Source organism: Desarmillaria tabescens (assembly GCF_030435595.1).
Source record: "Desarmillaria tabescens strain CCBAS 213 chromosome Unknown EV420scaffold_7, whole genome shotgun sequence".
Classification (NCBI taxonomy): Eukaryota; Fungi; Basidiomycota; class Agaricomycetes; order Agaricales; family Physalacriaceae; genus Desarmillaria; species Desarmillaria tabescens.
The window spans coordinates 1,522,694-1,550,471 of NW_026848306.1; the positions used below are offsets into that span (position 1 = coordinate 1,522,694).

The following is a 27,778-nucleotide window of genomic DNA, read 5'->3' on the forward strand; positions in this document are numbered from 1 at the left end:
ACTATTGATAAGGACTTCCGGTATCGCCGAAATGCGCTCGAAGAAGCTGACTTACTCAGAAGAGCCCATTACAGAAATGACTGTATACAACTTTTTGGTCTCATGTCCTTCTCCAGACAACGCACGATCCCTCCGCCGCCCCAGCCTCAAGGATTTTTCAGTTCTACTTTCCGAGCTCCTCCACTTGATGGGTCACTCACCATTCTGGAGATCTATGCATGGCATCTTCAGCATTCCCCCAACCATCGGATGTTCGTGTATGCTCGCGAAGATGGAAGTGTACGGACAATAAACTGGGCAGAGGCTGTAGCAGCCATATATACCGGCGCACAACTGATGAGAAGACGGATCCCATTTGAGGCAAAGCCGCCGGTGGTGGCCATTCTGTCTTTGTCCGGTCTGTCCTTTCTTTCGTCAAGTGTGGCGTATTCATGACTGGAGGTTTTTCCAGATACTATAACATATTTTGTCACGATGATGAGTTTGTTGCGTGCAAACTACGTTTTCTTCCCTATCTCGCCTCGAAATTCGCCCGTTGCAGTAGCGCATCTTCTCCACAAGGTCGGCGTGCAATACGTTCTTGTTGGCCAGGACGCGTCAATGCAGGATCTTGCAAACGAAGCTCTTGAAATCTTGAAATCACGATACTCGCTAGATACGTTGCCAGAATTATCCTCCATTCCGATTTTTGAGGATTACTTCCAATCTCAATGGGAGCGAAGCATTGATGCGGAACTTGATATACCTCTATTACCTACGGATCCAGACTCCGTTGCTTTCTACTTACATTCGTCGGGTAATATTGATTTCTTTACCTACGTTGCGCGAACACTCATGTTTAACATGTTAGGCTCAACCGCGTACCCAAAGCCAATAGCCTGGACACACCATCGAGTGCTCCAAATGGGTTTGATACCCTGTTTCGGGGAAAGGGATTTATGTAACGTTCTTTTCTCTTTCCATGTTGTACCCATGTACCACGGCATGGGCGTTCTACAGCTCCTCTGGACGGTATGCATCCTATATCCCACACTACACCCATTATTCTGATTTCCTACCAGGCCTCGTCTGGCTTGGCCGTCAGTACTTTTGAACCCAGATCACCTGCCATTCTCCCGACACCGGAAAACTTGTTTGATTCTGCAAGGACAGTCCAAAGTGATGTTGTCTTCTGTGTTCCATCCTTCATTGAGGTATGACATGCGACTTGTCAGATGTCCCGAGATTTACACGACTCGACAGGCATGGTCGCGACGGCCAGAATATGTTGAATGGCTTTCTACTCGTTCAGGCGTGGTATGTGCAGGGGCTTATCGATTGAACTTGCTTAAGATATTCCAATGTTAGCTTTACAGCGGCGGGCCTTTGAACAAGGAAGTCGGAGACTACATGACATCCAAGGGCATCTCTATTTTCATTTTCTACGGGTCGTAAGTCTCGTCACTTTCATCACATGCCATTAAATAGAGACCTGGCCTGTTTAAAGGACCGAAGGTGGGGCCATGAGCCCTATCTTACCTGGTAAGCCCTTGATTACATGTTTTAGCATATATGGTGCTTATCTGCGTAGTCCAAGTAGATTATGACTGGGACTACTTCCGATTTCCTGGGCTTGTCACACCAGAAATGATTCCCAGTGGAAATAATTCGTATGAACTTATAATGGTGGTATGCATTATCTGCACTAACAAGTCTCGACCTTTCCTCTTACAGTCCCTTCTAGTCGAATCCTTTTTGCCAGCCGAGCGTTCTTAATACTAAAGTCAATGGCGTTGATGCTTATGCAACTTCGGATCTCTTCATTTCACACCCAACTAAGCCAGGGTTTTGGAAGGTTTTCGGACGGACCGATGATCAGATTATACACAACACAGGAGAGAAGGTACGGCATTACCTACATATCATACTTCCCCAGACCTAAATTTCGATACTTCTTTCAAGACAAATCCAGGACCTCTAGGTATGTTACAATATTTATATATGATCCTGACTCCAACCGAATGTGTAGAGAACATACTTAACCAAGACCCTTACGTTCATGCCTCAGTCATGTTTGGTCGTGGAAAGTTCCAGGCTGGTATACTCGTCGAGCCAAAGCGTGAATTCAGCTTTTATCCTGCTGACATCGTCCTGCTGGGCCGGTTTCGCAACCAGATATGGTGATAATGTGTCCCAAGCCAAGTAAATATGCTTTCTCTGACTATCAACGCAGGCCTACTGTCGAAAGGATGAATAAATTCGCCCCTCAGCATTCGCGTCTATTCAAAGAGGTTCTTAGTTTTTTCGGGAACCCTCTTATATGTAGCTCATCAAATCTAGATGATCCTTGTCGCTAAACCAGACAAGCCTTTCACATACACTGCAAAAAATACGGCACGGTGCGTAGTCCCCACGCTGATTATGACCATACTAGCCTCTCATGACATTTGTAGGCGTCAAGTGATACTCGAAGATTACAGCCAGGAAATTTCAGACCTCTATAAAACCGTTGAGGAAAGCACACAAACTAGTATTTCGTTGCCTTTGGAATGGGATACCAAGTCCACAAAAGATTTTGTGCGGACCGTCGTTTTACAGGTTCTTTCCCATTCCGTTCTTGATGACGATGACCTATTTCAGCATGGGTGTGATAGGTAAGTAGCTATCCATAGCGTCCATTTCTCAGGATTGACGTTGAATCTACCAGCTTGCAATCCACATGGATTCGAAATTCGTTGCTTCGCGCCCTTCGAGATACGGTGCAATTCGACACTCGTCAGATAACGGATAATTTTGTTTATACGCACCCGACGATCTCACAACTCGCTGCATTCCTATACTCCTTAGCTCGTGGAAATACTGATGTCGTTCGTACCGAGCCTGACTTGCGAGTCAACGCTATGCATGCCATGGTGAAGAAGTACGCAAAGGGTTTGCCTAATGGCACTAGCAGTACACCTTCACCGGTAACATCAGGCAAAATCGTCCTGGTAACGGGCACAACAAGTTCATTGGGAAGTCATATACTAGCCAACCTAGTCTTAGATACGAGCGTAGACCGCATCTACGCTGTGAACAGGCCGGCGAAACTCACACTGTCGGATAGGCAACGGGAAGCATTTGTTTCACGCGGGCTCGATGTTGACCTACTGGATTCAGATAAAGTGGTGCTAGTACAAGCCGATATATCAGAGGAAACCGATTTTTCCAACAAGGTGGGCTCCCTTTCATGTTTACTCCGATGATATATTGACTCCACCGTGCAAATCAGTTGCCTGAGTCAATAACATACATCATTCACAATGGTACGACAATACTAGGTGATCTTCATATTCTGATCTCGTTTTTCAATAGCCTGGCGTGTCGATTTCAACTTAAGTTTGTCCTCCTTTGAATCCAACATCCGCGGACTACGTAATTTGATTGACCTTGCTCTCAAAACGCAAGGCCGGCTGATATTTACGAGTTCTATTGGGGTCTTCCTAAGTATGTATCGTCTTTCTTTGAAAACAAGCAGCTCACCACGCGTCCGGGTAGATGCTTCTGAAGAGGATTTACTGTCCGAAGGCCCCACCCTCCCAGAAATGGCGCTGGGAACTGGATATGGAGAGTCTAAGTGGGTCTCAGAAGAACTTTTGCGCACTACAGAGGGCCTACGCTATTTGGTCATCCGTGTTGGTCAACTGAGTGGTGCTGCAAACGGGACTTGGAACGTGAATGAATGGGTTCCAGCGATGGTCCAGGGTGCCACCAAGCTTGGGTGTCTCCCTGGTGGAGATAGGGTGAGCGTTCCTTGATGATGAAAGGAACAGGATGACTGTTAAACACGTACAGACTATCTCCTGGGTTCCTGTCAACATGGCAGCTCAGGCAGTCGTTGACTATGTTGACCGACCTGAATTCTTCGTCCATCTGGTAAATCCTAAACCTGTTCTATGGCAAGATATAGCCAGCATTATCTCAGCCGAGCTAGACGTCATGCTGGTCCCGTACACTCAGTGGTTGGATGAGCTAGAGAAATCATCTCTAAGTGCTGCAGTGTTACCTGCCATCCACATACTTCCATACTACCGTCATAATGCAAAGACAGCAAATCTCAAAAATCGAGAGGCATTTGGCTTGCCCAGAATCGCTGTCCAAGATATGGCGTTTCCACAGATAGGTAGAGAAGATGTGGAAAGATGGTTAGCGTACTGGCGTAGGGCGGGGTTGCTTTGAATTAAGATAGCAGTACAAGGCTTCGGATATAAATGTGTCATCAGATTTAATGCGATACCATAACAGACTTATTCCTGAGGAATAAATGGACTTCTACGGTAGGCTGGAGCTTCAATAATTGTTGGAAGCTCCTTAGCCATCTCTTCGGTCCCAGCGGGGAAAGGAAGGTCGTCAACACCTCGAGGCAATACTTTCTCGTATAGACCTTTGAGCTGGTTGTGTTGGCTGACAGTCAACATCTTCTTTTTTGCATCCCGAACCATAACGTGGGCATCGTCGACACCTGGGACCGATCCCTGCACAAAGATGAGGTTGAGATTTGTGTCAACGCGTATGACGGGAAGGTTCTGGGTTGTTATTCGCTGACCACCCATTCGAGCAGCCATTTTCTTTCCAGGAAACACACGGCCGGGATCCTTAACTCGAGATAAACGGCTATACCTAGGACGTTGTGACGAATGATACGCACCTGATGTTGACCAGTAGAACCCGCAGATCGATGAGCTTTGGACACACCATGACTAGCCCTCAGACCCTTAAATCCCCATCGCTTCATTGCACCTTGAAAGCCCTTTCCTATTCTGTCGTATGTTAGCACTCTTACAATGATGCTGATTTTCTTAGGACGTACGAAGTAGCTATGACATCAACGTATTGGCCTGGCACAAAATGTATTGCAGACAATGTTGTTCCTAAAGATAATTAAACATTAATGGAGTAAAAGTAGTAGTCAAGGTATAACGTACCAACAGGAAGATGCGCGTCCTCAGTAACGGGAAACTCTTTCACGATATACTTGGGAACTACGCCAGCCTTTCTAAAATGACCTTTCATTTGTGCAGTCGCTGTCTTGTAAGGTTTATCAGAAGCCGCGACCTGGACAGCATGGTAGACCGAGCTGTCCCTTCGGACTGTGCGAATGTTCGCGGTGACTTGACAATGGTCCAGCTAAGTACACGTTAGCACAGTATACCGCTGTAATCAAAACTGCGAGCACCTGGAGAACCGTCACAGGTATACGAACGCCTTGGTCGTTCCATAGAGCAGACATTCCTCGTTTACGTGCTATGAGACCGGTCCGTACCGACATTGGCGTCCATTTTGCTGGTGGTGCCGCCGCCGTCGATGTGGAGGCTTCCTGAACCGTTGAAAGCGGTGAACTGGAATGTATCCGTCGAAATGACGCGAAAGAAGGAAATTTTCGACCGACTTTAAACATGTCGGGTGAGGAAGGCGTTGTTGTGCCTTGTTGAGAACAGACGCTGTTAGAATTTTCTTGATTATTTTAGAAATTGTAATTTTACAAAATTAACCCTTCCAAAGCTTACGTTCCCCATTGCGTTCTGTCATTACTGCCCACGCTCCTGAGACAGATTTACTCTAATGGAATGGAATCTTGGCCAACAGATGACCGAAACATCGAGGACATACCAAGAAGGGAGGGTAAAGGCAAAAAGAAAGAGATATTCCAATACCCCAACCTAGATCACGGATTGCTCGAGGCTTTGACCCTGGTTGAGAAGGGAAATCGTCTTGAATGGTCTTCCTTAGTGAAAAATTATGGTACGTTATACCCGATTCCTGTAATGAAGCTATTCTCAAGGCAGTATCAACAGACTCGGACCCATTTAAACTGCAGGCAGGGAAACCCGTCAAAATATTCCCTGAGACGCGTCCGCCTTCTATCACGCTTCCGCGTATGACTCTGGGGAGAAGGGCAGAGCGAGGGGTATGCCATGTTGCACCAAAATACACCGTATCTGACCTCTGCTGTAGGCAAATTTCCTGAGGACACATTTTCCTGACGTCGAAGTTGCTGCTGAACTCATTAGAGAGGAGATAGAGACAGACGCCAGAGTCTTACACGATCGAAGCGTGTACAATCCATATGACGGAAATTTACTTGAAACCGTAACCTCGTATGAATCTTCGACGCCCGTGTCGTTGCACCTTGCGTTTCCGATGGGTGAACTGGGTCGTGACCTGAGTACATTTTCATGTCCTTTCCGTCAAGAGTAGTTTGTTTAACTTCCTCATCAACAGATATATCGCCATTTCTCCCTTCTGAGAACGGGAGAGTTTTTACTCCGATAGCTACGCCGATAAGGTCGTTCGATACACCCATATCTCAAATTACTTCACCCAGATATGATCTGCCAAACCTAGCACAAGGTAAGACAATTGTTGCGATATTTACTCTGCCTGTATTGATCAAGGTTAGGCGCATTGTTGGCTGCAAGGACCTATGGTGTTACATGTGTCCTGGAAATGAGATCCTGTGACACACCGAAGGAAGTGAAGCTATTCGATGTAGCAACCATTTCCCCGTCTGATGTGGGCGGTCATCAAATGATTGATGTCAGGTTCCCTTCTGTCCATGATCTGCTCGTCGTCAATGATCAAGGCACGGCCTTCAGCTACAACTTCATTGGTGGTAAACCTTTCATGTGAGTTATTGACCTTTTGCATCAAAATTAACATGATACACGAGGTTCTTTTAGTATCTTTGATTATTCTACTCTGTCGTCCATGTCTGAAGTCATGTCTGACGATTTCTGGAGACTGTCGTTGGGTCCAAACATCAACACATGCCTTTTAACTTCGAGCAAAGTTTTGCGGCAGCTTGACTGTCGTGTATGTCCCCTAATACACAGCGAATCACGCCTTTTCGTTATGTTCATGTGTTTCTGCAGGAAAATGGCGTCTACAATTCAATCTTTTCTGTCCCAAGTGAGAAAGACATGATTACTGCGGTCGAAGACCAAGATGGCCATCTGATCCGTCTGTGCACCACTTCTCAACTCTTTTGGATCGACGATAGAAACCCAGGGAAGCCAATTCTTGGATACAATCATAAACGATCATTCGATAGGACACTCAAAACTGACACCGTCTCCTTTCAAAACAGTAAGTCAATATTTGACTATGTGTCTCCTTTTATTTATGATGGGAAATCCAGCGCCTTTTACTTTCTTGACATCACGAAAGAATGGGATGGTTAATGTGTATACCGTCTCTCGCCCAAGCGAGAACGGACTCATTCATGCTAACGGTATCCCGTACTGTTTGACATCGGAGACCGATTTTGAAGATTCTCTGATTGGGCAGTCGTTCTTCCATCATCCATACCTCGCTGAAGATCAATCATTTAGTCTACTAAGACTGTCCAGGCGCGGGGCCATACAAATGATCGAACTAGGCCAATCGGATGGAATAGAGACACCAAATTTCGAGTGGTCAGATGATGTCAGAGAGCTGGACCTCAACGCCTCGAACCTACGGCCAGACATAGGGCCCCTTGGTAATAGAGAGTACATGGAAGTGGACTTTTCTGAAATGTATCATCGTGAGTCGTACTTATCCATGAAAGCTAGATAGCTAATGGATGATTATATGAAGATGTGTTCATGGAGAGGACTAGACAAGACGAAGAATGCGAAGAGGAAAACGCAGACGACGTATACGACCTCGTGGACCGTCTGCCCCTCTTTTGGCAGGATACGGATGCTCCCATAAAGCATATGTTGACGACGTAAGATCCATCAGTAGCAAGGCGTACCTTTCTCTGACTTACCTCCCAGTTACGATATAGCTTTCCGGGCAGGAGATGAACCAGATGGCGCTTCCCGAGCTGATTTTCTGACAGGGAGTATCATCAACTCGACCAGAGGGTATCGTGCGTTACAGCAGGAACGCTTATCACCGGCTTCCTTGAGTAAAGGTTCTGGATGGTATCACAATATTGGTCCTACCTTACGGGCTTTCGATTCGACTGTGCATCAAAACGCGGAGGACATACTTGAAAACCTACAGAAGTATAACCTTGCTGACAGCCCAGACCGCACAGTCCAGTCGCTCAGAAGAGAAAGCAAAGCTCGAGAGCAACTTGCTCTTGATTTGGCGCTTTCGCAAGATGTCTTTTCTGTCCAGCCACCGAAAGCACCAGCATCTAGGCCTGATGACCTCGAGAGCATGACAGAAGCCCTTTCTATTGGCAACAAACCACCTCCGGTGGATTTCCGCTACCTGCGGCCCGTGTCGCGGAGGACGGCAGATGAAGCAAGGGAAGGAGGGGAAGATGATGATCCCGAAATGTCGTATCCCCTTGGCGTTCGATTGCTGCTGAAGGAATGGGCAGTTGGGACGGATCCAGACACTTATGTTTACGTGGATCCTTACGGCGATCCGACAGATGAACCCGCAAGGATTCAACTTCCAAAACCTAAATCAAACTTGCCGAAATCGACCCAACCCAAACGTCCTCCCGTCGTCGTGGCATCGAGTACCATGGTTCCAATCGTGCAGCCGGCCGCAAGCCGAGGGACCTTTTTCCCTCAGTCCCAACCGGCCGTTGTTCCCGTGCTCAGGCCCACTACCCAGTCTCAAATATCTAATGCCTTCCTAGCCACAAGTTCTCAAGAGCTAATGACCAACACGCAGGTCCTTCCTGGACCACACGGAGGCCGCCCGCCGCCCGCTGCAAAGAAGAAACCTGCGAAGAAAAGGCTGGGTGGATTTTAAGTCGTCAATGGGCACTGAGCCTAGGCTTTCATTTACGTTCATTATAGTCTTGTATCATATGTAGCAGTACACATATATATCTTCCCACTTGTCTGTATGGATTTTGCCGCACGGTCGAGAAAGAACGATTCACTGGAACAACGAAAGAAGCCGAAGAAGCATGCAAGGGACGTCAAGTGATCTATGTGGTCGAGTTGCGGTGACCGTGTTCTGAATTTGCCGGTGTCGACGACATCCAATCCTTCGCTCCTTCCTTGATCCCTGCGCCCGACGGTATCACATCGATCCACCTCATCGTTTTTTTGCTGTCGCGTAGGGCATGCAAGTGAAACTGGACTGACGGCCAGCCCAGTCAGCCCGCCCTATGGATGGAAAAAGGCAAGTATTTTATCCTTTTTTTGGCTTAATTTCGGCTTCATCGTGGTCCTGGCAGCACATCGAATCTTCCGTATGACTCGGCCGCATATAACGACTTCCTCCGCCGTATGTTGTCGTCGTATTGAATGGCGAGGTCGCTCATGTCTCTGGTGCAGGGAATAAAGCAGTTGTATGCGCGCTGTCCGCTAGCTACATTTCCACCTTTGCGGGCTATCCAGTGTGTCTCAAGTCTTGCAATTCCCATTCATGATTAACTTGTTTTCTTCCAGCTTGACTCTCTCAAGTCAAGGCTACAGACAACAAAAACGCCCATCAGTGTGTCGAGGCTTGCTGCCGTCGTGTATCGGGATGAAGGAGTCGTCGGATTCTATCGTGGCCTTTGGATACCTCTCATAACGATTCTCCTTTGTCCGTGAGTGCACCTTTGCCTATCGCTCCCTGTTTTTGAGCGTTCGCAGGCGCCGCAAGCTTCACTATCTATACTCGTACCAAGGAGTTCTGTCGGGATCATAATTATCTATCTCGTAATTCTATAATCGATGCCTCTCTTGTTGGTGGTATCAGCGGAGCGATGTCTGGCGCTTTAATATCATTTGGAAGTGCTCGTGAGTGTTTGTTCCACTGCTGCTCTCCCCTGCTCATCAACACATAATAGCATTTGAGCTCGTCAAGGTACATAACTCCTTTGCCCAGCCTTCATCATATTATAAATTTTGTTCGCAGGTCCGACGACAGTTGGAGTTTGCAATCGCTGCTAGTAAGGGCGTGCAACTTACCAAAGCGCCGAAGACGTGGGAAGCCGTAAAAGAAATTTTTCAAAGCAATGGTATCACTGGGCTGTACACGGGTTTCCGTATGCATTTTGGTGCGTCCGCTACTCTATACAGAATCCTTGTGACAGCTCAATGCGGCAATATCAGTACGGGATACTACGGGAACAGCACTGTACTTCCTCGAATACGACGGAATGCGGCACCTCCTTGGACGGGACAGATCAGGAGATCAAGGACCGACACCTGCCTGGCTACCTATCCCTGCTTCGATTGTTCCGTTCTTCTGTGGTTCACTCTCCGGCGTAAGTCTGACCTCAAATGAATCAAGCTGTGACTGGGATATGACGGTGCCTGTAGGTATCTTCATGGGCATTGATTTATCCTCTTGATGTGTAAGTCAAATCACCAGTATCTCCATTGCATGATTAAACTTCTCTTAGTGTGAAGACAAAAATCCAGCAGCGATCATTGGCTGGTGAAAGATATCGGGGGCCTTGGGAGACACTGTACCGTCTCGTCAGAGGTCAGTTTCAACGTTAATCTCTGAAGATTTGACTGAAATATATGTGTCTATGTGCAGGTCCCGATCCGAACAATCCCAAGCCGCTATTAGCAGGTATCACCAGGATTTATCGTGGTCTCGGAGTCAGCGCAGTGCGGAGTATCACAACCCACGGCCTGCTGTGGACCTTCTTTGACCTCGTCTCGAACTACATCGACCATCTACCGTGACTGGTTCTCTCGGCGCCTATAAACTATTGCAGACTACGGCTTTATGTATCAAGTATAGTGTATGTATATCTGATGCGCTCTTGTGTTCCGCCAGAATCGATGCCGCAACCAAACCAATATAACATCTATATCCTCACTCTATTTCACAGCACTGCAGCATCTCCCTGAACGCCAGACCACCTGACAGCATGTAATCATTGAATGCCTTTCGAGGTTAAGTCAAATGGTAGAGTCGATCATCCTTTTGATGGCAGCGATCACTTGCAATTGAAGAACCAGCAGTTCTCATACAAAGCATTCAATTCACATCAAGGTTCAAATAAACCTGAGAACGATCAACGTGATAAAGATATCACATTAATGTGGAAGCTTGGGCCTGCTTGGACGCCCTCTGTACAGGTTAAGGAATCACTGCACATTACATGAATGGATCAGCACCGTTAGACATTAAGGATCGGACAATAACACTACTTTGTTTCTACCACGCGTCTCTATCACCGAGCTTGAACGTAATCGTCAATCTTCAATAATAGACAGACAGTCTCTGTCGAAAGTTCTACGGCACTCGTTGACACCAGCAGCGGCTGGACGACATCCTCCTCAAGGATATTTGATATGAGTCCCTGACACAAAATTAAAGGATTATTGCAAGGTGGAAATCCTTTGAAACATACCTTTCGGACGTTGATTCCAGCATTCCGCTCTCCCAGTGCGTGCCGGTTACGCAACTCAGTGACGATAGCAATAGGGTTGAGGCCCGCATTCTCAGCCAACGTTGTTGGTATCACCTCAAGCGCATCGGCATATGCCTGGAAGCAGAAGGCTTCCATGCCTTTCAGTGAATGCGCGTATTGAGAAAGAAGTCGAGAGACGTGTATCTCCGGCGCACCACCCCCACCAATCAAGGCACTGACAACCACCATCAGAACGGCAGGCTCACAAATCATCGAAAAAACTCACCGTTTCTTCACTAGACACCTCACAACGCACAGAGCGTCGTGCAAACTGCGCTCGCACTCCTCCACAACGATATTGTTTGCTCCCATGGCCAGGATGCTGACAGTCCGCCCCCGATTCTTGATTCCGGTAATTTTGACCACCTTTGGGCCAGAAGTCGAGGACTCCTCCACGAGGTCAGCGTATCCTAGTTTGTCCTCGGTAAAGGCTTCAATGTCTGCCACTGGTTTACAACCTAAGCTCTTCGACAAGAATTCGATCTCGTCTCGTTCCACGTCTTTGACGGCGAGAATCCCGAGTTTTTTGAGGAAGTTGAGGGAGATGTCGTCGACTGCGTCTCGTAGAATAGACTTTTGGATCAAGAGAACGTTGCATCCTGCTTTCTTGATCTTTTTGCAGATATTTAGGAGGTATTGACGTCCTTCTTTCAGCACTTTATCCATCTGTCGATAATCATTGATCACAACTGTGTTATCCATCTATATCGGGGGTTAGTATTCAAACTCTCAGACGGGTGGGTACAAAGACGAACGTCAGGTTTTGGTGCGCTGAGCTGGAATTGGACGATGGCGATTTTAGCTTTCTCTATCCGCGTAGGACCGCCTGCCGAGACAACGACATTTTGGTTCAGTACAACGCCTTCTATCAGTTCCGTGTCTTCTATCGTGCCTCCAACCTTTTTCACGACGCGGATGTCACGTAAATCGACATTAGAGGATGTAGGGGTGACAAGACGCGTTACTGCTGCTACAGCGATGGGAGCAAGGGTCGACGAGTATTGCGAGACGATCTTCAGGAAGGGAATGATGAAGATTGATTATAAACAAAGGATAACTGACGGACCTTTGAGTTTAATGAAGTACTTGCTGCCCGCAATAAGCTAGCCTTGTCGTTCAAATCAACCGGCGTAGACATCTCCGTCAGATATTCGACGGCCTTTGTCGAGGCCTTGAGGAAAGATTCGGCAATGATGGTGGGGTGGATGCCTTTTTGAAGCATCCTCTCTGCTGCACCCAGCAGGCTTCCAGCAAGGACAACTACAGTTGTCGTACCATCACCGGCTTCGACATCCTGGGCGGCAGACAAATCGACAAGCTGTGCTCAAAGTCAGAACTAGGCTCGATGTCAAACGCAAACAGAGACTCGCCATCTTTGCGGCAGGGTGGAGGGCCTGAATGCTCTTCAAAATAGTCGCCCCATCATTCGTCACGATGACTTCGCCTTTTGCAGTTTGGATCTGATACAATAGACATTATGGTCAGCTATATGCAGAAGTTGCTGTCCGACGCACCATTTTATCCATTCCTCTTGGCCCCAGAGACGTTCGTACTGCATCACTAATAGCTGTGCATGCGTTAGGAAGAAGTGACAGTGTTCATTGCCAGCGATAAAAAAACCTTTTGCAGCAACCATGTTCGATAGCCGAAGTTCCATAGGCTTTCCCTATCAGAAAGCGTGTCAGGTAGTGCAGTTAGATGCGCCAGATATACACATACCTTGTCATTGAAGGCAGCATTGGCACCAGAAAGATTTTTGGTTATTCCTTGCTGTCCTGCTGAAGGAGATTTCGAGGCCATGGTGGTCAGAATTTAGAAGAATCGAGGGTAACGTGACACTGCCCAACTCGAAATGACGCGCGTCGATTCAGCGTTCAGTGATCCATCCTTTCTTCTTACCTCCACCACCATTCACTTTCGTCCCCATGAATTTTGTTCGTTTGCCTTGATATTGAATGCCACTTTCCGCTGACTCTTTTGCAGAATAATCCTGGTCAATTATTTGCTCAGCTAGCCGGGTATGTCCCTTATTACTATCATCTGAAACGACACTGATCCATCACAGAGGCCTTCCTTATGCGCAGCCTGGACACCGTCCACCATCTGCTTACGATGAGTACTTGAGGGCATATAGCGTAGCGATGCTGCCAGGACGAGAGCGAGAGAATGTCTCTTATGGTGGCAAGAGTGCGTTTCATATCTACCTCTCCTCTTTGAAATCACCGCCAATCAAAAGTCGACAGTCATAATGCCCCCATCGGCTCTTGCAAACCTTACGAATATGGATCTAGAATCGCCTTGGATGTTCCAACTGCGTAATCCCACGAATCCCGCCGCCTCTACGCACGCAGGTGTGCTCGAATTCATCGCCGAAGAGGGTGTCGTTCATTTGCCTTATTGGATGATGAAGACTTTGCGTTTGAATGAAGGAGACCCTATCCGAATTACTGGAGCAGAACTGCCCAAGGGAAAGTTCGTCAAGCTGCAAGCACAGACCGTTCACTTTTTGGAGATTTCAGACCCTAAAGCCGTGTAAGTTTTCCATGTTCTGCGTGTACGACATGCTCATTCTCGGTTAGGCTTGAGCAAGCTCTACGGAATTTCTCAGCATTGACACAGGGCGATATTATCGAAATATGCTATAACTCCATAATATTCGGACTGCTTGTCATGGAGACTAATCCAGGTGGCGAAGGAATTAGCGTTCTGGATACAGATCTTGAAGTCGATTTTGCTGCGCCTGTGGGATACATCGAGCCCGAGAGACCAAAGGCGCCACCTCCCTCCACCATGGCGTCGAAGCTTCAAAATCGATCTCGATTCTGCTTCCCCAGGTTCTTCGCGGCCCGGGTCATCATTGAGTGGTGGATTTGCCGGTACAGGCGCTGGATCTACTGCGGTCAGCAAAGATGGTGATCAGTGGGAAAGCTTTAAGGGTAAAGGGGAAACACTTGGCGGACGGAAGACGAAGGGAAGAGGTATCAGTCACCGAAAAATCGAAGAAGTGGCGGAAGGAAGCAAAATCATAAAATCGGAGTAAGTTCATCTTGTTTCCTTATACTACATACCTGACACGCCATCTTAGCAAACACCGTATCGTGTCTAACAGTACTCTGGATTCTGATGTCAAAGTTCCGGCCGCTCTGAACTTGCCTTTTGGCAAGCTGTTCTTCGGATTCAATGTAACACCATATGTTCCTCCAGTAGCCCCGGCATCCTCAAACTCTGCTGCCGTACAGGCAAGTCAAATTGCACGCGAAATGCATTTATCACTCAGTTTTCTTTCAGGACACATCTTTCACCGGTTCTGGGCAGACGCTAACGGGTAGAGGTGCCGGTCAATCGTCGGCTTCGACGTCCAAGGGTAAAGAAAAGGCCACCGAGGAAAGTTCTGCGTCAACGTCTTGGAGCGCGCTGGGATCTGGACAAACTCTGGGTAATCAAGCCCCCAGGGAGCTTGGAACTGTCGGAGCTGGAGGCGCGCGGGTGCCCCGTATACCGCGGAGAAATAATGCGACGCCACAGCAGCAACAGAAAGCCAGGAGTCCGTCCCCTGACTGGGGTGTGGATGATGACGATGTTATCATGATTGACAGTGACTAGACTGAATTATCAGATTTTGTGTATGTATGTATAAGACTCTATTTCTTGTCGTTTAGATCACGCTAGAGAGAACAATTTTACGAAATGATGAAGAAGCCTTTGGAACGAAATCTTGAAAGTGCTCCTGATGATTAACCGACGGAGAAACGTCGGCTGTCGGCCCGTACTTTGCTCATCTCCACATTTTGTTTCATGGCCTCATCTCAGTCGCCCGGGATTGGGCAAGCCGCCGACGTCATCGATAGCCATCACGAAGAGGAGGAAAACTCTTCCGGAAGTGAAGATGAAGGTCATCCATTAGAATCCACATCGACGGCACCCTCGACCGGTCAGACGAAGAAGAAGAAAAAGAAAAAGTCCAAAGCTGCGAAAGCCCTCAGGGCGCTCGCCGGAAAGTCTGAGATACCCCAGGAACTCGTTGATCGCGTCTTGGTTCGAGTTCGGGAGGATGGGGGAGCTGGTAGCAACGAAACGACGGCAGCTGACGTGCGGGAAGCGTTGGAGGCGATGAAGATCATGGATGTGGTGAAAGGTAAGGCTGGCATTGGGGGCATCAACAGAAAGGATATGGGAGAGCACAAGGTCTGTTCTGTTCCCTGCATTCTGGCACTGCTGGTTCACGACGATACCTTCAGTTCTGGGCGACACAACCAGTGCCTCAACCAGGCGAGGGACCACCGATTGAGGATGGGTACATCGAGCCTTCCGTTCCCCGGGACCAGGTCCGTCAAGAGCCCTATGCTCTGCCCAACAGCTTTGAGTGGGCGACGCTCAACATGAGCGATCCCAACGAGGTGCGTATTACACTCTCATACAAGTACATCGGCTTACGTGTCTCCAGGCCAAAGAAGTATACGACCTTTTGTCGCTAAACTACGTTGAAGACGACGAGGCATCATTCCGATTCCAGTACAGCGCCGAGTTCCTGCAATGGTGTGTGTGCCGTCTGTGATCGTCGCATCCGTCTCATCCCCACTGCAGGGCGCTTCAACCGCCTGGATATTTCAAGGAATGGCATGTAGGCGTACGTGTATCGTCAAACAAAAAACTGGTAGCCTTCATTTCTGGTGTACCTTTGACCATTCGCGTCCGAAAGAAGTGAGTTCTATCCGCCTCATCGATATCGGCGCTTATTGACGCGTTAACCAGCGTTTTCGTGGCATGCGAGATCAATTATCTCTGTGTCCACAAGAAACTGCGTTCCAAGCGATTAGCACCAGTCTTGATCAAGGAAGTGACACGCCGAGTACACCTCGAAGGAATTTTCCAAGCGATATACACTGGCGGAGTCGTCGTTCCTACTCCAGTATCAACTTGCCAGTACCATCATCGCGCTTTGAATACCACAAAGTTGGTTGATATCCACTTTACGTCTGTCCCTCGACACATGTCCCTTGCAAGACTGATCAACTACAATAAAGTCCCCGACAAAACCACACTTCCTATCCGAGAAATGGAGGAGAAGGACGTGAAGCAAGTTGCAGATTTGTTTGCTAGATTTATGATACGGTACGACATGGCCCCGGCTATGAACTTTGATGACGTCCGGCATCAGTTTTTGAGCGGTAATGGTACGGGAAAACTTGGAGATGGGGGACCAGGAAGGCGAGAGAGGCAGGTCACTTGGTGCTATGTTGTCGAGGTAAATTTTCTCTCAAATTTGGTATTCATGATGCTTTTAACACCCATATCTCAGGATCCACGAACCCACCAAGTCACTGACTTCTTCTCATTCTATTCCCTCCCTTCGACCGTCATCAATGCTCCTGGTGGAGTACTGCAGGCAGCTTATCTTTACTACTACGCCAGTGCCACAGCTTTCGAACCGGGTGCAGAATCGGATGGCCGGCTCAAGAAGAGGCTCCTACAACTGATGACGGATGCGCTGGTGGTCGCCCACAACGCAAAGTTTGACGTTTTTAATGCTCTGACGTTGATGGATAATATGAATTTTTTGACGGATCTAAAGGTATGTTGGATTACTACTTGTTACTTCTGACTTGTTTAATGACCTTTAAAAATAGTTTGGGAAGGGCGATGGATTCTTGAATTTCTACTTGTATAATTGGCGGACGGCGCCCTTGGCTGGTATGACAGCTACTGAAGATACTAGTGCCGGCAAAGGCGTTGGAGTAGTCATGTTATAGATAGTGCGAAGAACATTTTTCAATGGAGCCGGTGACTACGGTCCGGGTCTGGAGTGACTCCTAAATATTCGTTTAAAATCTTCGTGAGCGCCGAGGCCCCTACTACTTACTCTCTCTACCCTCCCCCCATAACTTGTGACACCATGCTTAGTGCATCTGAAAGGGCAACATTTCCTCCAGAGATCATAGATCTCATAGTATCTGGACTCTGGAACTCGACTATGCCCTCCAAAGACCGGGTCCACTTGATGACCACCTGTCCCTTGATAAACAGTGTCTGGCAGGACGTCTACGCCACCCACTCTTCTCGGGACGTCTACATCCCAACCGTCAAGTACCTCCAATCCTATCTCTGTGGCATCATACAGTCACAGCAGTCGGTCATCTATGGCAACCGTCTTCCTGCGTCTGTTCGCACCATGACATGCTATGTCGATCTGACTCGGCCGGATGAAGAAGCCGCAAAGGATACCTATGTCCTGCTAACCAACCTACCCAATTTTATTGGACTCCGAGCTTGCTTTACCTCTCTCCGACAGCTCTTTCTCAACCTTCAGTTCCGCGCCTCCCCCTGGAAGACGGCGGGGATCTCGGGGATCATTAAAACAAGCCTCTGCATCTTTCTGGACCCAGACAGGAATGTAACAGTACACAGAGCAGATTTCCATGTCAAAAGCCCAGGTCATGCTCATGGGTTGGACGAACTAGTAATGGAAAATATTATTCGGGCTATGGGCTCTGGGTCCAAAACGATGCTTGATCCGGAACTGATGGTAAAAAGTCAGAAACTCGTCGAGGGTGCACCAGCCCTAACAAGATATTATCGCGCTTCAGCATCATGGCCTGAACGTCGGGGAGACTTGCACTATTACCTGAACTACTCACTCTGGAGAGCGGTGACCATACCAAATAGTTGTACGTGCATCTGTCACTCCTAGTGCATTGTCTGACTTGGATCTCGCTGCAGTGCATAGATCCCTATTGGAGCCGGTTTCTCATCTTGTATGGAGACTGATACTCCAGCAGTCCCTTCCTATCAACAGTTATTTCCAGTGGGAACTGAGATTTGACTTCGTGCCATGGGGTCTCATTACTGATAAAAATATCAAATGAGGAGAGGGGTCAATTTTTAGATTTTTGTATGCTTCATTTCTTCAACAGTGGTAGTAGTTCACAATGTCAGCGATTTCCTAGCCCGCTTAGTCTCCAAGCAGCCATACTGTTGTCATCAATCAGTTTTCGGGTAATAAATGGATAGTAGAACAACCCACCGCCTCATGAACGCAAATCTTGTCACAAACCTAAATATCCAAAAAGATACAAATGCTACAAATCTGTTCGGAGAAAGGATATGACTCATTGAAGCAGCGATTTGTTTCGTCATCTGTATTGTCGTCAATGCCCGTGTGCGTCTCGTTGCGGCCCAGGATTCCAGTTCGTCATCCGTGTTCTCCGAAAGACTCTTTTTCAGTGCGGGCGCCAAGAATACTGCGTCTCTGATTCCAAGATTCATCCCTTGGCCTCCAAAAGGTGAATGAGTGTGTGCCGCATCACCGAGAATTACTACTCTGCCGCCCCAGGACCCTTCCTCGTTATGCAATGGCTTGAAGAACGTACCAGCAATGGCGGAACTTGTCTTGTACCTTGATGACCACACAGTTTTTGCGATATGGATGGGCTGTTGGTTTACGGCTGGATCCGAAGACATATGAGCAGGACCTTGAGTGTTTAGGAGGTTCTGGAGGTACTCCGTCGACGGATCGGAAGGTGGAGCGCCTAACGACGCAGGGATGTTGAAGATGATTCTATGTACCATGTCGTCTGATGCTAAATCGGAGTGATAGGAAGGCAGTGGGAGCGTCAAGAACACGCCCGAAGGTGAGACATGAGCCATCAAGCAATCGTCAGAGAGAGAAGTATCTCGAGGGAAGAACACCACGTCTGCTAGTACTAGTTGGGCAACGGAGTCCTCAATGGGGGCGTTGTCAGGATCGGCGTACGATATACCAGCAAGTTCACGGACCTGGATAATATAAGCCTGTATCTATTTTGGTGAATGGGAGACTTACGACGGAGTTTTTCCCATCAGCACCAATGACATAGTCTGCCCTGATAACTTCTCCAGACTCAAAGGTCACATTCAGGCCTTTGTGGTCTGTGTTGCTTGCCATACCAACAACGCGCTGGGGACGTAGCACTTGAACGCCCTGCTGAACGAGCTCTGCATAAAGCACGTCTTCAACCACTGTCTGGGGTACGAGCAATACAAAGTCGTAGCGAGTATACGGCGCCAACAAGCCCTTGAACTCGGCAGAGATAAACGTAGCGGTGTTCCTGTTGAACATCATTCCCCTACCCTTCACGCCTTTAGCGATGACGGCATCTACGCATCCTATGCTCTCAAGGGCCTACAGAATGAATGCCTCAGCAAGTCGCAGGAATGGATTTTGTGGAAAGACTCGGACATACTTCCAAGGTTGCCGCGTGAACGACAATAGCGCGAGAAGAGTTCTGGCCTTGTAATTGGGCGTCGACGACAACGATGTCACTGATACCTTGTTTGACGAGTGCAATGGCAGCAGCGAGGCCGGTAGGGCCTGCGCCAATGATAAGAACTGAGGCTGTTTCTGGTAACATGATGGCGGTTGGAAAGTAAGTTAAGTAACGGAAAGGGATACTTAAGTGCTTAGGTAGAGTAGGTGGACCCACATGGAATTACAGCTAGCGACGACAGTAACGACAGCCATAGGTGCTACATAACTAGGATATCCCCCAAAAACCTCGTCGATGTTCACAGCAGGCAGCGGGGTTCGGGCCGCCCACCGCAACGAAGACCGGCGCACGTGATGAGAAAGTCGGGACACCGTGGCGCGTTCCAAGTTGCTCGCACCCAAAATGACGATGCTACTATCACTGCGTTTACAGGGCTCATCGATGCTCACCAGTCACTGTTTCGATACACTTTTTACACCAAGTTGTACGTATTTCATTGCTTATACCCCGCAGATTTTAGGTGGAATCCTATAAAAGGCATATCGTGCTTGCGACGGATATCTCCTTGCTCATTTTGCCTTCTTGAGCCTCGCGATTCTAGTACGATATACTATTCAAGTCTTCACAATTTCTCCAATTTCTTTTACATGCGTGCCCCATGGAAGTTGCGTTCGTCTTCTCCCCATCTCATCTATGAACGCTCTCTGGGTCTTAACGAACTGCATTTCTACTTGCGCGGCCGAGTTCTTCGTGGGGCCACAGATAGCGCGCACTCGGTATGTTTCGAGGTACCAAACGATGAAATTTTCTTAATCACCGAAGAAACCGCGGGCAACGCTTGGGTATTTGCAAAGCAGATGTACCCTCTCCTCGGCGCCCAGATAGAAACTGTCGGGGACAGGGACGAAGACGTATATTTCGTCGTAGATGAGCGTCGACTCAAAACACACATCCCCGGTGAGGTGATCTTCATGACGGTCCCATCCTTCAGCGATGCGGATGTGACGGTAGAAAACATTCTCAATCAAGAGCGGATCCTTGACGATTGTCACCTTGTCCGACTCTTCATCTTCAGGCAATCCGATCAGAAAAATGGCTTTCACCTCGTTTTCCATGCTGCTCACTGTATAAGTGATGGAGTCCTCGCGTCACACCGTTGTACGGACATTGCTTGATTTCCTGTCTTCTTCATCCCCGCATGTACCAGCAACACACCTATCGGACAGGCTAGCGTTATCACTTGCAACCGACGACTTATAATCCTGGTAGAAAGCTCAATATCTCTACACAACGATGGCACAAGGCCATGGCCCATATCATTGTTTCTATTCGATCCGCAAAGTCTAATGTGCGTCCTCCGACTTACCCCACAGTACAATTAATTTCCCGACATACAAGGCTTCAGAACGGTGGTCAAACACTCCCTGGGAATTTCACCACTCACATGAATGAGGACCCTGTTGACTCTCGCAAGACCGTGCTTTATTTCACCGCAGAGGAAACACTCCTCATTTTAAAAATATGCCGGGAACGCGGGTTGTCATTTGGGAATGTTTATGTCGTACTTGGCCAGATCGCCATGGGACGTCTCCTTTGCAGGAGGTATGCTCAAGGTTTGATGACAGAGGAGGAATGGGAATTCAGGAAGATGGAACTTACATACACGACGGGCTCAATTAATGTAAGGCCATACTTGGATCGCGAGTGGTATACTCGTGGAGGCGCGGAGAACCCGATGCTTTCGATAGGATTCTATGTCTACCCGATGTCCTTCGTTCCATTACGTCCAGAGGGTGCTCATTCGACATTTGACACCCTCTTGTCACGTCAACGCTTTTGGTATAGGTGCGGGAATATGAAGAAATGTGCCAATGGTCTTCTGAAGCACCCGTTGTTTCTCGACATCGGCTCAGTTCGTTATCCCCAAATTATCACGGCGATGAAAGAGCTGGGCTCCAAAGCAAAGACATCATCCTTAAGGAAGGAAAATCTATCCATCTCGGCCACTGACCAGGCAAAACTTGGTATGGTATTTTCATTCGGTGGCTCCAATTTCGGAAGCGTGCGTCTCATCGATGGTTATCTTGACTCTTTTTCTAACCAAATAGTAGGCTGACAAGCTCCTCCCACGCGAGTTTCCGGTAGGCGGGACATCTCCCAGAATCTACCTACGTTGCTCCGGTTTACGTCTCCGATGTCGTCCCGGGGAAATTTACCTTGGAGCCTCCACATTTCGAAACGAGCTGGAACTAGTCGTCTATTGGGATAATAATGTCACTGATAGGGCCATTATTGAAGAGTGGTTGCAAGAAGTGAAAAATGCCGCATCATATTATCTCTAGCGACCATGAGGCGAAACCGTGAAGGAGACTCTAGGTAACGGATTATAGTATACAGATGCATTACTACATATACTGACGAGTTTCATAGAGAGCCCCGACTCGCATAGCCGGCCTGATCAAACACGAAAATCAGGTCCTTCGTTGTCTTCAAGCGTTGAAATTTATGAAATTTAAAAAGTGAGTGACTGTCATTTGTTGAATGAACACAAGGTTGTGCAGTTTCAATCTAATGTTCAGTCAAGTTACTCTCACGTCATTTTCATCCTAAGCTTGCAAATTGCCAAGTATTTAGCAAAGTAAAGCGATACAATCATTATTTGCGTTACCATTAACAGACGTTATCACTCAACTCATAATTCATTATCAAAACGATTGATATCCGTTTTTCCAGAGGAAAGGGTATAATATGGTGGTATTCTCAATCTTTTGGTCAATTGGGTCCTGCTTACACGAAAAACATTATTCTCACCACGAAACCGCGATGCTGTTCACCGAAAATTTATCTGAATCCGTCCAAAATCTCCGTCTCCTTGTCCTAGGATCCACGACACATGCCATTTTAGCAAAACGACAAGCCATGTTATTATGATACTATTAAAATAGAAGATCGTTCGGACCAAGCGTGGGCGTACTCATTTTGATCTGTTTCCTCCCTTCCTCTGTCCGATAGTCAACACGGCCGTTTCTATAGTCCCTCTGGACATTTCCGAGCCATTCCAGCATCTTGTTGGTGGACAACCATAGATTAGGGTCATACCAGTCAGGTAGTAGTGCATCGATGATGTGCTTGGGAGGGTAGTTCCGGGCAAGATACGGCACATTGCCGATAGTAACCAGCGGATATTTGACTGAAACGTGCATGGTTAGCTAAGACAGGATACGTGCGAGCAGACGTACTGTCATCCGGGAGGAGATCCATGTCGATGACCGCGACTGAAAGATGGGTGCACACCATGTCGGTGGGCCATCTCATCTGAACTACAAGTCCAGGGTGACATTCGTGTTCGATGAGTTCGTGGAAGTCAATGAGCTTATATTTTCCGTCCATACAGACAACATTCCGCTCGGCAAAGTCATCGGGATGAAGGCCCGTGAGACGATGAAACTCTGTGAGGACGTGAAGGATTTTCTTCCTGTGTTGCCTTAGCTAAGTGAAACATACTATACCTCGATGTCTACGTACCGTTCCTCCCTCGAAAGCTCTGAAAAACTGAGATATGCTGCCGGTTTTCCACAGTCCTCCAAGATCAAACAGCCCTGACGTTCGTTCTTGTAGTAGCCATGAAAACGGGGTATCAGAGAGCCTTGGACAGGGGCAAGAGGACCTTGATAGACGTCCGCCTCGCGGGTGAGATCCTCGAAAGACTGCTCGTTGGTGGAAAATTTGAGAACAACGTTCAGGCCTGCCAGATTTGCACGGTACACGATAGAATGAGGACCCATGTACGCCAACGAATCCACATCAATTCGAAGATCGGGAGCAGAGTTTAAAGTTGAAGTGAATGCCAATTCTGCAGTGCTTCTCGTCATCTCCGCAATGGAGGGCGAGATGGTAACGGTTAACTGTGGCATGGGGATGGGTGAAAATATCGACGGTGATGAAAGAAACTGAGACAACAAACTCGTTTAACGCATTGTGGAAAGCTGTCTATGCCCCTATCACTTCTCAGGACATATATCACCAACCTCGCATACCCCAATCCTAGATGTAGTCACACAAGTAGTATAGAAACTTCGTGTTGATATCAAAACAGTTTATATCCGTGTTTCCAGATGAAAGGGTATAATATGGCGGAATTCTCGATTTTTTGGTCATTCGGCTCTTACACGAAAAATATTATTCTCATCATGGAACCGCAATGCTATTCACCGAAAAATCATCTGAATCCGTCCATAATCTCCGTCTCCTTGTCCTTCTCCAGCAGCGATCAGCCACTGTTCCAAACGAGCCCAGCCAACCTCAAACCGGACGGACAATTCATCCGTATGATGTTCTCCATCCAGGAGAGGCAACAGCTGCGGCGGATAGTTTAACGACAGATGCTCAGCGGTTTGATGAACACTAGTGGTAGGCATCGGACCCTCAACAGGAGCAGAAGGAGATCGTGATAACCGAGGTTTCACCGGCCCAGGTGCAGCAAGTGTAGCCTTGGGCAGATTAGGCGAGCTCGGGGGTGCAGCAGGCGGTACCAATATCGCTGATTGCCGCCGGGATTCGACACTTCCAAATTTACTCGACGAGGGACTGCTATCCTGAGGCGTACTCGATGTTGCTATGATTCCTGGATGGAGATTGGAAGGCGAATCAGACGGTTGATGGATCCACGAAGTCCTCGGACTGCTGGAGAGCTGTTGTTGATCGCGACTCTTAAGCTGTTCGAGGACCTTCTCGGCCGCACTGGGGCGGCGAGGGCGGTACGAGACCCCCCTTGGCGTCGGTGGTGCACTCGTAGCGACATCAGGACTAACAGATGCGTTTATGGGTGCAGTATACGGAAATCTCCTCCGGAGGAGATTCGTTGAAGAAGTCGTCTCGGACGGGATTGGAGACAGTGGGAGCCGTTGTGAGGTCCCTGAGAAGCTCTTCACCCTAGGACGTGCTGGAATATGAGGATCGGATCTGCTGGGAAGTAGGATAGGCCACCGATGAACTCTTCGAAGGAATCCCTGTTGCTAGATCAATCACGAGTAGACTTTCTCGACAGATGTTTCACCTTTATGACACCGAAACTAGTGAAACGGCGGACATCAATCCCTAGTTTGTCGACTTCATGAGCAACCATCCAGTCAAAGACAGTTATGCCTGGTTTCATTCTTGAATACAGATGGAGAAGCTGAGGCCAGTCCGGTATCATCCGTCCTGGGATTTTACTGAGTCCTATGAATGGACTTGAACAGTAGAAAAGGACCACCAACCTGGTTTGGTGACGTAGGGACCACACTCTTCCTTAACATGAGGCTCATCGGCTAACCATTGGATACTCTTATGAAGGGTGTACATGTTTGAATACTGGAATATGTCAATGGTCATGATGACCTGATAAAATCTGCGCTCAACGTAAGTTTGGTGTGCAGCCAAGCAGGAGTACTCACAAGAGATGTGCAATAGCCTGTCGGGCAAAGCTGATATCACAATCAGCTAAACGAGCGATCCTACCGACATGGTTTGTGCCGTCTATGAACTGACAAATCTAAGAAGGAAGGAATGAGAAATAATCTTAATAGCGGGTTCCCAAGACGGCTGACCTTGACCATAGTCAGATCCCAGTTCTCCTCTATCTGTTTCGAGAGATTGATCAGAGCAACTGGGACCATCCAGTCAGTGACAGTAGGAGGATTAGGATAGAACGGGAAGATCTTCAGCTCAATGGAGTTGAACTGGTCAATTGGGATGGACGTTTCGGCATAAGAATTCAGATCTTCGTATAACTGTTCTAGGATCGCATGAACGGTATGACAAGTTTCAGACGAGGACAGAAACGCGGACTCCTCCTGCACGGAAAATTCAGTATCCAGTAGAGCAGGTGCACCGAGAACGCACCTCACAGGTTGTGAGAACACGGCTGACTTTGCGAACGATAGGCTCGTAGCAGCTCAAGTCGGCTCCTCGTTCAAAAACAAAGCAGAGGTTGTATCTAAAGTAGTTTCGCTCGTATGGACCCCGAAGCTCGACAGGGAACCCTATTATCCGGTGGTGCTTGGTAGAACAAATGACTAGCCTTCCACAAAGAGAGCTCGGGGGGATAACATATTTGGAAATGTCGTCGAAATTGAACAAGACGCGATTGGATGAAGTAGATCGCTTGTTGGGTGAATTCAGGCTTAGAGACGCGCGGGTTTCAACTGGCGATATCAAAGATGAACTCGAATTTCGTGAACTCAGGCGTGGTGAGGGTGGGACATCGACAGCCGGTGTGGGAGGTACCGAAATGGACGAGGGTGAAGGGGTGGTCGCGATGAGAGCCTCAGGTACTTGGTAAACAATTTTTGGGCCGTGTTGGTTGTCGAAAATGGAATAGAATACGGATTGAATTCTGGGTAAAAATGAATCACCGTCGGATGGCATGCGAACTTTGAGGGAGATTTAAGCCCAAACGGGAGTGTGAAGACAAGAACGAATACAAACTCCGCAGACCCGGGCCGGCCGTTTTCTTCTTCTCTATTACCATGGCCACTCCTGCCGGATTCCAGGCGCTACCTCTTCCTCTCATCCAGCTCTCGCTTGCTGCCGTTCTCAAATGCGGGCAGTCATTTAGGTGGTCTATACTACCCCTTCCGACGCCTAGCGATCCTGCCATAACCGCGCAAGAATACCGGTTGTGTCTTCGAGACCGCGTCGTTTGCCTACGACAATCACAAAACGCGTTATTTTACCGTTCAGCGTTCCCCGACCCTCAGCCATCACCAACTCAGCTACAGCTTAGAGAAGCAGAAACACTTTTGTGGATCAACGACTATTTCCAGCTAGACGTTGACCTCTCAAAGCTGTACGATGAATGGGCTGCTCGCGACAGCGTGTTTTCTGGCGTGAAAGAACGGTTTGGTGGAATTCGCATGCTGCGACAGGATCCTTGGGAGAATCTTATCTCGTGTGTGTTTCGTTTACAGGTATTTTGCGGTACTGACGCGTTCCAAGCTTCATATGTTCATCTAATAACAATATTTCTCGTATAACCAAAATGGTACAGTCGCTCTGCAAGCAATACTCCCCAGAGCTGCTCTCTCTTCACGATCCATCCGGACGTGAGACTCACTCTTACCACCCATTCCCTCCTCCTTCTGTCCTTGCCGCGCCGTCTGTAACCGCGACTTTACGTGCTTTGGGATTCGGATATCGCGCAGGGTACATCCAGAAAACTGCACAGATGCTTGTGGATGCTCATGGCACTATTGAGGAAGGTCGCGAGCCTGCAGAATTTTGGCTTGAGAGCCTACGCGGGTTAACCACTGCTGACGCGCGTGCAGAACTTTTGAAACTCATGGGAGTTGGCAGAAAAGTCGCCGATTGCATTCTCTTGATGAGCCTCGACAAGGTGGATGAGCTTCTCTGGCCTACGATTGATGCCCTAACGCGATCTGCCACCTTTAGAAAGAAGTCCTCCCCGTCGACACCCATGTGCATCAAATTGCCATCAAACACTATGGTTTCAAGGGTTCATTGAAGGGCAAAACTCCTATGACTCCCAAGCTCTATGAAGAAGTCAACAACAAATTGGTAAAGGTCTGGGGTGATTATGCTGGCTGGGCCCATTCGGTATGAAACTGTTCTCAGATTTATCCTTAAACGCCTTAGAATAATGTCAATGCCTTAGGTTTTATTTACGTCGGACCTCAAATCCTTTGCGTCGTACGGCGTCCGAGATCCTACCCCGTCATCGCCTGTGAAAGGTAGCAGACGATCGAATGTAGAATCACTTCTACCAACACCCCCAACAACCCCGTCGCCGTCGCCGTTGAAGAGAAAAGCGTCTTCGATTCCGCTCGAGTCTTCGAATGAATCAGGCACTTTGGCCGAGAGGGTGAAGAGGATGAGACGTAAATGATAGGTGCTAACTACGGTTCGTCACTTTTCCGAGGAATTACACCTTCCTGTAAGGGGGGTCCATGGCTTGCGTTGTCTGGACTCGACTCTCTAGATCTGCTTCAGTAGAACAGGGCGTTGCTTTTCGATAATTAATACCTATTTTTGGCTAAATAGACGGCAACGATGATTGGCAGGGTCAAGGAGCTTCTGACGTCGTCACGATATTATGCAAGTGTCGAGCTGCGGTTTGTAGTCACAGTAAGATGTAGGTGGGAAACCCAGGTATACTCTCCGTCTTGACCTCTTTCACAGATAATCCTCAATCTTTCGGGAA

The 27,778-nt window shown here is 48.0% G+C and overlaps 12 protein-coding genes across 12 annotated transcripts; 7 read left to right on the forward strand and 5 right to left on the reverse strand.

Moving 5' to 3' along the window:
* Window positions 1–102: 102 nt before the first annotated feature.
* On the forward strand, window positions 103–4,197 carry EV420DRAFT_1638889 (uncharacterized protein; the record flags this gene model as incomplete). The annotated part of the gene is made up of 19 exons (XM_060476894.1): window positions 103–397; window positions 452–796; window positions 851–1,011; window positions 1,062–1,193; window positions 1,243–1,296; window positions 1,348–1,430; window positions 1,487–1,521; window positions 1,571–1,668; window positions 1,724–1,882; window positions 1,942–1,960; window positions 2,009–2,159; window positions 2,213–2,270; window positions 2,320–2,378; window positions 2,433–2,633; window positions 2,687–3,194; window positions 3,251–3,284; window positions 3,334–3,465; window positions 3,517–3,761; window positions 3,814–4,197. The coding sequence occupies 19 exons, from the start codon at window positions 103–105 to the stop codon at window positions 4,195–4,197; spliced, it is 3,153 nt and encodes a 1,050-aa protein (XP_060335280.1).
* A 68-nt stretch (window positions 4,198–4,265) lies between these two features.
* EV420DRAFT_1264055 (mitochondrial 50S ribosomal protein L3) lies at window positions 4,266–5,416 on the reverse strand (the record flags this gene model as incomplete). Its single annotated transcript, XM_060467206.1, has 5 exons — window positions 4,266–4,613; window positions 4,667–4,778; window positions 4,829–4,889; window positions 4,944–5,145; window positions 5,195–5,416. The coding sequence occupies 5 exons, from the start codon at window positions 5,414–5,416 to the stop codon at window positions 4,266–4,268; spliced, it is 945 nt and encodes a 314-aa protein (XP_060335281.1).
* Window positions 5,417–5,585: 169 nt separating this feature from the next.
* EV420DRAFT_1476592 (uncharacterized protein) lies at window positions 5,586–10,601 on the forward strand (the record flags this gene model as incomplete). The annotated part of the gene is made up of 21 exons (XM_060469343.1): window positions 5,586–5,760; window positions 5,790–5,926; window positions 5,974–6,184; window positions 6,241–6,369; window positions 6,419–6,644; window positions 6,699–6,831; window positions 6,891–7,104; window positions 7,157–7,543; window positions 7,597–7,729; window positions 7,779–8,707; window positions 8,786–8,894; window positions 9,152–9,201; window positions 9,252–9,313; window positions 9,366–9,508; window positions 9,661–9,701; window positions 9,752–9,768; window positions 9,820–9,961; window positions 10,017–10,171; window positions 10,227–10,261; window positions 10,310–10,392; window positions 10,450–10,601. The coding sequence occupies 21 exons, from the start codon at window positions 5,586–5,588 to the stop codon at window positions 10,599–10,601; spliced, it is 3,663 nt and encodes a 1,220-aa protein (XP_060335282.1).
* A 321-nt stretch (window positions 10,602–10,922) lies between these two features.
* Window positions 10,923–13,147, reverse strand: EV420DRAFT_1520965 (T-complex protein 1). The gene is made up of 10 exons (XM_060472196.1): window positions 13,055–13,147; window positions 12,956–13,001; window positions 12,850–12,902; window positions 12,706–12,795; window positions 12,402–12,653; window positions 12,091–12,348; window positions 11,562–12,037; window positions 11,276–11,510; window positions 11,073–11,224; window positions 10,923–11,012 (listed from the first exon to the last, which is right to left on the reverse strand). The coding sequence occupies exons 1-9, from the start codon at window positions 13,133–13,135 to the stop codon at window positions 11,096–11,098; spliced, it is 1,620 nt and encodes a 539-aa protein (XP_060335283.1). The 5' UTR covers window positions 13,136–13,147; the 3' UTR covers window positions 10,923–11,012; window positions 11,073–11,095.
* Window positions 13,148–13,260: 113 nt separating this feature from the next.
* EV420DRAFT_1638894 (ubiquitin fusion degradation protein I) lies at window positions 13,261–14,938 on the forward strand (the record flags this gene model as incomplete). The annotated part of the gene is made up of 8 exons (XM_060476895.1): window positions 13,261–13,269; window positions 13,319–13,353; window positions 13,401–13,522; window positions 13,579–13,867; window positions 13,915–14,211; window positions 14,264–14,371; window positions 14,421–14,568; window positions 14,624–14,938. 8 exons carry the CDS (start codon window positions 13,261–13,263, stop codon window positions 14,936–14,938), a joined length of 1,323 nt encoding a protein of 440 aa, XP_060335284.1.
* A 113-nt stretch (window positions 14,939–15,051) lies between these two features.
* On the forward strand, window positions 15,052–17,331 carry EV420DRAFT_1117868 (N-myristoyl transferase). The gene is made up of 7 exons (XM_060465900.1): window positions 15,052–15,520; window positions 15,574–15,732; window positions 15,780–15,871; window positions 15,920–16,036; window positions 16,088–16,580; window positions 16,635–16,907; window positions 16,963–17,331. The coding sequence occupies exons 1-7, from the start codon at window positions 15,131–15,133 to the stop codon at window positions 17,083–17,085; spliced, it is 1,647 nt and encodes a 548-aa protein (XP_060335285.1). The 5' UTR covers window positions 15,052–15,130; the 3' UTR covers window positions 17,086–17,331.
* EV420DRAFT_1638896 (uncharacterized protein) lies at window positions 17,229–18,198 on the forward strand (the record flags this gene model as incomplete). Its single annotated transcript, XM_060476896.1, has 2 exons — window positions 17,229–18,000; window positions 18,053–18,198. The coding sequence occupies 2 exons, from the start codon at window positions 17,229–17,231 to the stop codon at window positions 18,196–18,198; spliced, it is 918 nt and encodes a 305-aa protein (XP_060335286.1).
* Window positions 18,144–19,806, reverse strand: EV420DRAFT_1117872 (FAD/NAD-P-binding domain-containing protein). Its single transcript, XM_060465901.1, has 4 exons — window positions 19,555–19,806; window positions 19,155–19,493; window positions 18,357–19,108; window positions 18,144–18,304 (listed from the first exon to the last, which is right to left on the reverse strand). The coding sequence occupies exons 1-4, from the start codon at window positions 19,720–19,722 to the stop codon at window positions 18,265–18,267; spliced, it is 1,299 nt and encodes a 432-aa protein (XP_060335287.1). The 5' UTR covers window positions 19,723–19,806; the 3' UTR covers window positions 18,144–18,264.
* A 1,078-nt stretch (window positions 19,807–20,884) lies between these two features.
* EV420DRAFT_1638899 (uncharacterized protein) lies at window positions 20,885–21,920 on the forward strand (the record flags this gene model as incomplete). Its single annotated transcript, XM_060476897.1, has 2 exons — window positions 20,885–21,640; window positions 21,690–21,920. 2 exons carry the CDS (start codon window positions 20,885–20,887, stop codon window positions 21,918–21,920), a joined length of 987 nt encoding a protein of 328 aa, XP_060335288.1.
* A 674-nt stretch (window positions 21,921–22,594) lies between these two features.
* Window positions 22,595–23,651, reverse strand: EV420DRAFT_1117954 (uncharacterized protein). The gene is made up of 2 exons (XM_060465902.1): window positions 23,104–23,651; window positions 22,595–23,053 (listed from the first exon to the last, which is right to left on the reverse strand). Exons 1-2 carry the CDS (start codon window positions 23,490–23,492, stop codon window positions 22,681–22,683), a joined length of 762 nt encoding a protein of 253 aa, XP_060335289.1. The 5' UTR covers window positions 23,493–23,651; the 3' UTR covers window positions 22,595–22,680.
* A 1-nt stretch (window position 23,652) lies between these two features.
* Window positions 23,653–26,036, reverse strand: EV420DRAFT_1117969 (nitrogen permease regulator 2-domain-containing protein). The gene is made up of 6 exons (XM_060465903.1): window positions 25,462–26,036; window positions 25,167–25,412; window positions 25,014–25,111; window positions 24,837–24,967; window positions 24,635–24,780; window positions 23,653–24,587 (listed from the first exon to the last, which is right to left on the reverse strand). The coding sequence occupies exons 1-6, from the start codon at window positions 25,984–25,986 to the stop codon at window positions 23,787–23,789; spliced, it is 1,947 nt and encodes a 648-aa protein (XP_060335290.1). The 5' UTR covers window positions 25,987–26,036; the 3' UTR covers window positions 23,653–23,786.
* Window positions 26,037–26,041: 5 nt separating this feature from the next.
* On the forward strand, window positions 26,042–27,724 carry EV420DRAFT_1520980 (DNA glycosylase). The gene is made up of 4 exons (XM_060472197.1): window positions 26,042–26,509; window positions 26,557–26,953; window positions 27,010–27,174; window positions 27,233–27,724. The coding sequence occupies exons 1-4, from the start codon at window positions 26,088–26,090 to the stop codon at window positions 27,461–27,463; spliced, it is 1,215 nt and encodes a 404-aa protein (XP_060335291.1). The 5' UTR covers window positions 26,042–26,087; the 3' UTR covers window positions 27,464–27,724.
* Window positions 27,725–27,778: the final 54 nt, after the last annotated feature.

Bases quoted from the DNA above. Each gene is read 5' to 3' on its own strand.
- EV420DRAFT_1117954 (XM_060465902.1), bottom strand. From the start codon at position 23,492: ATGCCACAGTTAACCGTTACCATCTCGCCCTCCATTGCGGAGATGACG. The intron at 23,054-23,103 runs GTACGTAGACAT...AAGGCAACACAG, and splicing joins GAGCTTTCGAGGGAGGAACG to GAAGAAAATCCTTCACGTCC.
- EV420DRAFT_1117872 (XM_060465901.1), bottom strand. From the start codon at position 19,722: ATGTTACCAGAAACAGCCTCAGTTCTTATCATTGGCGCAGGCCCTACC. The intron at 19,494-19,554 runs GTATGTCCGAGT...TTCATTCTGTAG, and splicing joins TTCACGCGGCAACCTTGGAA to GCCCTTGAGAGCATAGGATG. The intron at 18,305-18,356 runs GTGGGTTGTTCT...TGATGACAACAG, and splicing joins AGATTTGCGTTCATGAGGCG to TATGGCTGCTTGGAGACTAA.
- EV420DRAFT_1117868 (XM_060465900.1), top strand. From the start codon at position 15,131: ATGGCCTCATCTCAGTCGCCCGGGATTGGGCAAGCCGCCGACGTCATC. The intron at 15,521-15,573 runs GTCTGTTCTGTT...CGATACCTTCAG, and splicing joins AGGATATGGGAGAGCACAAG to TTCTGGGCGACACAACCAGT. The intron at 16,908-16,962 runs GTATGTTGGATT...CTTTAAAAATAG, and splicing joins ATTTTTTGACGGATCTAAAG to TTTGGGAAGGGCGATGGATT.
- EV420DRAFT_1117969 (XM_060465903.1), bottom strand. From the start codon at position 25,986: ATGCCATCCGACGGTGATTCATTTTTACCCAGAATTCAATCCGTATTC. The intron at 25,112-25,166 runs GTCAGCCGTCTT...CTTCCTTCTTAG, and splicing joins GGGATCTGACTATGGTCAAG to ATTTGTCAGTTCATAGACGG. The intron at 24,968-25,013 runs GTGAGTACTCCT...CGTTGAGCGCAG, and splicing joins CAGGCTATTGCACATCTCTT to ATTTTATCAGGTCATCATGA.
- EV420DRAFT_1520980 (XM_060472197.1), top strand. From the start codon at position 26,088: ATGGCCACTCCTGCCGGATTCCAGGCGCTACCTCTTCCTCTCATCCAG. The intron at 26,510-26,556 runs GTGTGTGTTTCG...ACGCGTTCCAAG, and splicing joins CCTTGGGAGAATCTTATCTC to CTTCATATGTTCATCTAATA. The intron at 26,954-27,009 runs GTGGATGAGCTT...TGCCACCTTTAG, and splicing joins TCTTGATGAGCCTCGACAAG to AAAGAAGTCCTCCCCGTCGA.
- EV420DRAFT_1520965 (XM_060472196.1), bottom strand. From the start codon at position 13,135: ATGGCCTCGAAATCTCCTTCAGCAGGACAGCAAGGAATAACCAAAAAT. The intron at 13,002-13,054 runs GTATGTGTATAT...GCTTTCTGATAG, and splicing joins ATGCTGCCTTCAATGACAAG to GGAAAGCCTATGGAACTTCG. The intron at 12,903-12,955 runs GTTTTTTTATCG...ACGCATGCACAG, and splicing joins GAACATGGTTGCTGCAAAAG to CTATTAGTGATGCAGTACGA.